Source organism: Paroedura picta, chromosome 9 (assembly GCF_049243985.1).
Source record: "Paroedura picta isolate Pp20150507F chromosome 9, Ppicta_v3.0, whole genome shotgun sequence".
Taxonomy (NCBI): Eukaryota; Metazoa; Chordata; class Lepidosauria; order Squamata; family Gekkonidae; genus Paroedura; species Paroedura picta.
This window is the reverse complement of record NC_135377.1, coordinates 277369-284821: the sequence shown is the minus strand read 5'-3', so window position 1 is coordinate 284821 and position 7453 is coordinate 277369. Positions and strand designations below refer to the sequence as shown.

Below are 7453 nucleotides of genomic sequence, written 5' to 3'. Positions count from 1 at the left end.
GAGGAGGGGGCGGCGGCGGCGGCGCGAGGTGCCGGGGCCTGCTTGGGGGACGAGGCGGGAGGATGCTTCGGTGCATGCCTCCGCTGTGGCGCTGCAACCGGCAGGTGGAGGCCTTGGACCGGCGCCACTGCTCGCTGCAGGCCGTGCCCGACGACGTGTACCGCTACAGCCGCTCCCTCGAGGAGCTCCTGCTCGACGCCAACCAGCTGCGGGAGCTGCCCAAGGTCAGTGCCGCGGGCGGGCGGGCGGGCGGGAGCCGGAGCCCCCCCCCCCCGTCCCTGCAGTGTGCGGCCCGGCCCGGCCCGGCCCCTCTTCCACGCCGCCCTCGGGCACGCCAGCCTTTCCCCCCGGCCTGTCCGCCTCGGGGCGTTGGGGCGGCCGGGTCAGCAGTGTGTGTGTGTGTGGGGGGGGTCCCCCTCCCCCCGCCTGGAAACGGGCCCCGCCGCCCCGCGCGTGAGATCCGGGCCAGCCCCCGGAGGCCTGGTCGCCCAACGCCGGGTGGGGGGGCTGCTTTGAGACTCCCCCCGTCGCCCTGGGCCCGCCAGGAGCGGGGTGGGTGTCGAGGCTTCCTCTCTTCGGCAAGGACTCCGTCGGGGCAGCCGGGGGGCAGTTCTCGTTATTCAGGCCAGGGCGAGGGGGGGGGCTATTGTTGGTGCTGCCGTCTAGCAGCTCCAGCCGCCTGTCTTTTCTGGTGGACGCTCATTCAAGCAGGATGATCCCGCTCCATAAAAAGAGATTCAGGTGGGAAGCTATTTTATCTTGAATAAAAGCTTTCTTGGTCTTAAAAGTGCCACTGGATTCCAGCTTCGTTTCACTGTGGGTTTTGCCATTTTGGATAATTTGATGTTATCTGCAGACTTGACCACTGCACTGCTCATCCCTGGTTCTAGATAATTTATGAACTGATGAAACCCCACTGGCCCCCATATCAGTCCTTCTGGGACTCCACTGCTTACTGCTTTCCATTGTAAGAACTGTCCGTTGATTCCTTCTCTTTGCCACTTGCCATTTAACCAACTTTTAATCCCTAAGAGAACCCATCCACTTATCCCACAACTGCTAACCTTCCTCAGGAGTTTTTGGAGAGGTACCTTATCAAAAGCCTTTGGGACATCTATAATGTCTACTGGCTTCCCCTTATTCATGTTCTTATTAAACTGTTCAGAGCTCTGAAATGATGGTGAGGCAGAACTTCCCTTTACAGAAGCCAATTTAACGCAGGTCTTCATATTCTCTTCCTAAAAGGTCAGGTTATTGTTTTTGACCTTTAAGGCCATTCATAATCTGGGCCCAAACTCCCCATGCCCCCTGCAGGGCTCTTCACTCTGCGGGTTCAAAAATGCTGGTGGTCCCTGACCTACATGAAGTACACCTGGCCTCAACCAGGGCCAAGGCCTTGTTGATCCTGGTCCCTACCTGGTGATGAGCATTCCTGGAGGAGCTCTTCCACCGGTCGAAGAAGATCTTGATGTCTCTCTTCCTCCTCTTACATCTCTGCCTACCCTTTGGGTTGCAGAGGGATTGTTATGTGTTTTTTATAGATGGCTTTTATTGTTATTTTATTTTGGTACACCGCCACGAGTCAGCTGGTTAACTATGTAATAAATATAATAATGAAAATAAATTAAAAATACTACCTGTGGCATGAGTACATGCCCCACACTTTCTGCGCTGAATGCAGATGGAATGAATTCATTCAGTTTCTCTACTAGCTCTCCATCTTCCTTTAGCAATCCTATTCCTTGGTCATCCAAAGGCCCAACCACATTCCAGTCTAGACTCCTGACATATTTAAATAAATGCTTGTGCTTTTCTCAATATTTTTGGCCACAAGCTACTTACATTCCGTTATTGTTTATCTTATTGGGTGATCTGTAAACATCTGAAGGACAATTTGTTGATCGGGAAAGTCAGCATGGATTTGCCTCCAACAGATCCTGCCAGACCAACCAGGTTTCCTCCTTTGACAGAATGATATGCTTAGTCGATCATGGAAACTCGGCTGTTGTTTACCTGGATTTCAGTAAACCTTTTGATAAGGTTCCCTATGATGTTCTAATGGGTAAACTGGAGGACTGTAGACTGAATTTTCAGATGGTTCGGTGGAAAGGGAACTGACTAGAAAACCCCATCCACAGGGATATTGTCAATCGTATTTCATCAGATTGGAGGGAGGTGAGCAGTGGGGTGTCACAGGGTCCAGTCCTTTTCAACGTTTTTATCAGTGATCTGGATGAGTGGATGGAGGAACTCATTAAATTTGCAGATGGCACCAAATTGGGAGAAGTAGCAAACACTCCAGAAGTTTAATGAGATCAGAACATGCTGGACAAAGTGGACAAATGAGAACAAGATGCAATTGAGTAAGGTGAATTGCAGAATTCTACATCTGGGTCACAAAAATAAGAAGTATGCACACTGGATGGGAGAGACACTTCTGGGGAGCAGTGTGTGTGAACAATATCTTGGGGTCCTTGTGGGCTGTAAGCTAAATATGAGCAGACAGTGTGATGCAGCGTTAAAGAGGGCAAATGCAGTCTTGGGCTGTATCAACATCAAAACCACAAGCTGTCCTAGTCCCAGTGTATACTGCATTTGTCAGACCCCACCTGGAATCTTGTGTGCGGTTCTGGAGGCCTTACTTCAAAAAGGATGGGGACAAAATTGAGGGGGCTCAGAGGTGAGCAACATGTATGGTCCAGGGTCTGGAGACCCAGCCCTATGAGAAAAGACTGAAGGACTTGGGAATGTTCACCCTGGAGAAGAGGAGGCTGAGCGGGAACATGATTGCTGTCTTTAAGTATTTGGAAGAGGGGAGCAGGGAAAGGTTCCTGTTTGTAGCAGGGGATAGGACCTGTAGTAGTGGGTTTAAGCTATGTGTAGTTTAGATATCGGGGGGGGAAATTTCACAGTCAGAGTAGTTCAGCAGTGGAATCGGCTGCCTAAGAAGGTGATGAGCTCCCCTCACTGGCAGTCTGCAAGCAGTCGTTGGACAGATGCTTTAGGCTGATCTTGCCTTGAGCAGGGTGTTGGACTAGATGGCCTGTGTGGTTTTGGCCACATGGAGACCACAGTGGTTGACTGGCAGTCAGAGCTGACGGAACTCCACAGGACAGGCGGGAGGGGGTGAGTCCAATGGGAGTTAGAGAACTCTGGATAAGAGTATCAATTTAGGCAGCTTTTTATTTGACTTTGAATTCAGGCTTGATCTTGGCTTACAGAAGAAAGCTCGTTTGAGGGGGCCAACATTCATAATTCACGTGTGCAAATTCAGTGGGTGGGAGCTCTCCATGTTAAAAGATCATAATTGAACCTAGACAGGATCTTGTCCACTATGGAAATTGGTTGCAATGAAACCTTATAATTTGGTTTTTGTGCCTTCCCCATCTACCTGAAACATTTTTTCAGTTCTTTATCATACCTAACCACATCTCGTCCAGTTACTTTTGTAGCAGAACAGGCCTGCTGTGGCCTTCAGACCTGTTCACCTGGAGAGGCCTTTCCGCACCGCATGACCTTTGTAAGGAATTGCCTGCTGGGAGGGTCAGGATTCCCAGCTTCCCTTCCAAGCTCTGAGGCCTTTCTTTGTGTCTCCCACTTTCCAGTGCCTGGTCAGCGTGAAGACAGTTTTACTCCCTCGGCCTGACCACTGAGCCCTCTGGGCAGAGGCAGCCAGTTCCTTGGTCAAGCCCATTAAGGTGGAAGGGGACCGCCTCTGGTGCTCCCAGGGACAAAGACCCCTGGTTGGGAATCCCTGTCCTAGAGCATATCAAATACCTGCAACTCTTGTTCTAGGCAGACAGGATGAAATGCCCACCCTGTTGTCTGCATTCCTGATAATCAGAACTTTCCCTTCCTCCGGGAGCTGGTCTCCTCAGCATGAGAAGTCATTGGCTTTCCGTGTGTGTGTGTGGGGGGGGGGGTTCCGAAGGGTTTATTTTGTGTTTTTCAGACAATGCCTCAGTCACAACTGAACCTCCTCAGATCTTTGAACTGGCATCTCAGCAAGAGCCTGCCCTGTCCTATGAAGGATTGGGACTTTCCCCTGAGATCAGGACCAAACCCTGAAATTCCTTTGCAAGGGAGACAGAAAGAAGTCTCTTGTGCAACTGTTCTGCAGCTGCCACACCACATCCCGCCCCACTGCAATCTGGGGAGGGCAGGCTGATGCTCAGGGTGTGTGTGTGTGTGTGTGTGTGTATGCGCGTGCTGTGGAGTAGCTGCATGGGAAGTACATTCCTTGGAGCTGGGGAATGCAGGGTGAAATGGCAGGAAATCTGGTTGGCCGGGCGGCTGGCCGGCCTTCCTTCAAGAGAAAGTGCTGTGCCTGCAGTGAGGCGCAGAAGTGGCTGGTGTTTGGAGGGGGTGGGAGTGTGCTTTGTGGGTCGTGTCGCCGGCCTGCCAGTTCCAGAGGGGCAGCTAGCTGCTGTTCCTTTGTTGCTTTTGGCACTTTGAAGACCATTTTATTTCAGCAAGTCCAGGCTCTGTCTCCTGCACGTTTATACTGTGGGCCTTTCTCCCAAGACTCCTGTTTGTTCCTTGTTAGTGACTCCTGGCGTGGTCATACCATGGCTGACTCTGCTTCCTCCCTGGCTATGATTTGCAAGGGCTTCAGGCACCTGTGCGCCTTTGTGGAGGGGTAGGTGGGGTATCAGCACTCCCTGAGAGGCAGCTTCGGCCCATTTTAATGTTTCCCAGAGTAAAACCTTTTGTGAAATCTGCTTCCTGCTCAAGATTGTTAACTGAAGAATCCCTTTTTAGCTCTTGGGTGCATTTCTTGTTCTCCTTCCCTGGATGTTTTGATACTGGATTAACACCCCTTGAAACCTTTAAAATCAAAAAACCCTCATCAGCTTTTTTTTTTCCATGAGGGTCCAGGTAAATTAAGGTGGGACCTTATAAGACACTTATCCCTCTGCTCCTCCCCCGCTGGGTCCAGGCCCTTTCCAGCTTCTGCTCAGAGCTGTAGACTCACTTCTTTCCCAGGTCTCCCTCTTGGGCTGCTCACTCACTCCTCTTATGGTGGCCAAATGGGTCTGAGCTGCTGAGTGGCAAATACCCCAGAACAGTGGTCCCCAACCGTTCTGAGGCTGGGGACCGGCAGGGCATTGGGCCGCGCCCACGCGGACCACGCCCGTTGGCCATGCCCGCGCATCGGGCCGCGCATGCGCAATGCGCGGCCCGGCCCTGATTCCCTCTCCCCGCCCTCCCGCAGTAAGAAGCTTCCCGGGCCGCAGCCCACAGGTTGGGGACCACTGCCCTAGAAGATAGTGACAGAGTTCAACGAGATCTGAACATTGTGGAGAAGTGGGCGAGTAAGAAGAAGATGCAAGATAAAAAAGATAAATGTAGAATTCTACATCTGGGCCACGGAAATGACAAGCATGCCTACTGGATGGCAGAGACACTTCTGTAGAACCATGTGTTTGAACGAGATCTTGGGGTCCTTGTGGACTGTAAGCTAAATAGAAGCAGGCAGGATGAGCTAAACATGAGTGTGATGCAGCAATAAAGAAGGCGAATGCAGTCTTGGCCTGTATCATCACATCGTAATTGTCATAGTTCTGTTGTATACGGCACTGGTCAGACCCCACCTGGAGTACCATGTGCAGTTCTGGAGGCCTCACTTAAAGAAGGACGTGTATAAAATGGAGAGGGTGTAGAGGAGAGCGAGGAGGATCATCCAGGGCCTACTACATGTAGAGTGTAGGGGACACGGGAGGCAGATCACTGCTCTTAGTCTGGGACTGGCAGCGGCGGGGGGGGGGGAGGAGATTGTTTAGAAGGGATCTTATCAGAGAGGGGCTGAGCTGATTTCTGGGGTATGTAATGAGGCCATCCCCCCACAGTTTCTAGGGGTGCTAAGGTCTTTTTCTCCCTGTTCCCATTCCTGCCCCAAGAGCTGCCCCCTGGGCGAGGGGGGAGGGGCTGTGGAACAATCTCTGGGAGTCTGCTAATCCCGAGCAGCCTGTTGAGGCCTCTGCTTGGGGCTTTGTCTGTGGTGGGCAGCCCCCCTCCCACTCTGACCCTTCTATTCCCCTAGTCTTTTCTTGTCTTTTCTTTCCCACCCTACATGAATCCCTTCAGAGAGGGGGGGAGGGGAGGCTGAGATAGCAAAAAGTGAATAAAATGAATAAAATTAAATACAATAAGGACAAAGGTAAAGTTCTGCATTTAGGTAGGAAAAACCATCTGCACCAATATAGGATGGAGGAGACTTGTCTTGGCAGTAGCATGTGAGAAAAGGATCTAGGAGTCATAGTAGACCACACAATGAACATGAGTCAACAGTGTGACTTGGGGGCTAAAAAGGCAAATGGGATTTGGGGCTGTATCAAACGGAGTATCATGTCCAGATCACGGGAGGTGATGGTACCGCTTTACTCTGCTCTGGTTCGGCCTCACTTGGAGTCCTGTGTTCAGTTTTGGGCAGTTGAAGAGGGATGTAGACAAACTGGAGCGTGTCCAGAGGAGGGCAACAAAGATGGTGAGGGGTTTGGAGACCAAGACGTATGAAGAAATGTTGGGGGAGCTTAGTCTGTTTAGCCTAGAGAAGAGACAACTGAGAAGGGATCTGATAACCATCTTCAAGTATTTAAAAGGCTGCCATATTGAGGATGGAGCAGAGTTGTTCTTTCTTGCCCCGGAGGGACAGACCAGAACGAATGGGATGAAATTAATTCAAAAGAAATTCCTTCTAAACATCTGGAAGAAATTCCTGACAGAGTGATTTCTCAGTGGAACAGGCTTCTTCGGGAGGTGGTGGGTTCTCCATCTTTGGAAATGTTTAAACAGAGGCTGGAGAACCATCTGACAAAGAGGCTGATTCTGTGAAGGTTCAAGGGGGAGGCAGGTTACAGTGGATGAGCGAGAGGGTTGTGGGTGTTCTGCACAGTGCAGGGGGTTGGACTAGATTAGCCAGGAGATCCCTTCCAACCCTATGATTCTATGATATTCTTATTGACAAGCTGGTAAAATGTGTTATGGATCCTATTATTGTTTGGTGGATTGAGAACTCATTGACCGATTGCATCCAAAGGGGGGTTGTAAATGATTTGTCAGAGGAGTGTCTCAGGGATCTGTCCTGGGCCCTGTGTTGTTGAACATATTCATAAATGATTTGGATGAAGGAATAGAGGGTGTTAAATTTGAAGATGATACTAAACTGGGTGGGGTAGCAGACACACCAGAAGACAGAATCAGGTTACAGGATGATCTTGACAGGCTATGAAACTGGGCTAGAATGAATAAAATAAATTTCAGTAGTGATAAATGTAAAGTTCTTCATTTAGGTAGGAAAAATCAAATACATCAGTATAGGATGAGTGAGTCTTGTCTTGGCAGGAGTACATGTGAAAATGATCTGGGGGTCTCAGTAGATCAGGCATTTAACAGGAGCCCGGGCAGTCAAAAAGGCAAAACTTTCCACAAGAACCAATGAGAAAAAATTAAC

At 50.4% G+C, this 7453-nt stretch overlaps 1 protein-coding gene across 15 annotated transcripts in view; it reads left to right on the top strand.

The window, feature by feature from the left end:
• SCRIB (scribble planar cell polarity protein) overlaps window positions 1-7453 on the top strand; it is an 80506-nt gene continuing 73053 nt past the window's right edge. For 9 of the 15 annotated variants that reach the window (XM_077351250.1, XM_077351247.1, XM_077351252.1 and 6 more), the window contains exon 1: window positions 1-224. In XM_077351250.1, the coding sequence (XP_077207365.1) occupies window positions 63-224 (162 nt within the window). In that variant the 5' untranslated portion in view covers window positions 1-62. The remainder of the gene's footprint in view (window positions 225-7453) is intronic. The other 6 variants (XM_077351255.1, XM_077351254.1, XM_077351253.1 and 3 more) reach the window with 1 other exon arrangement.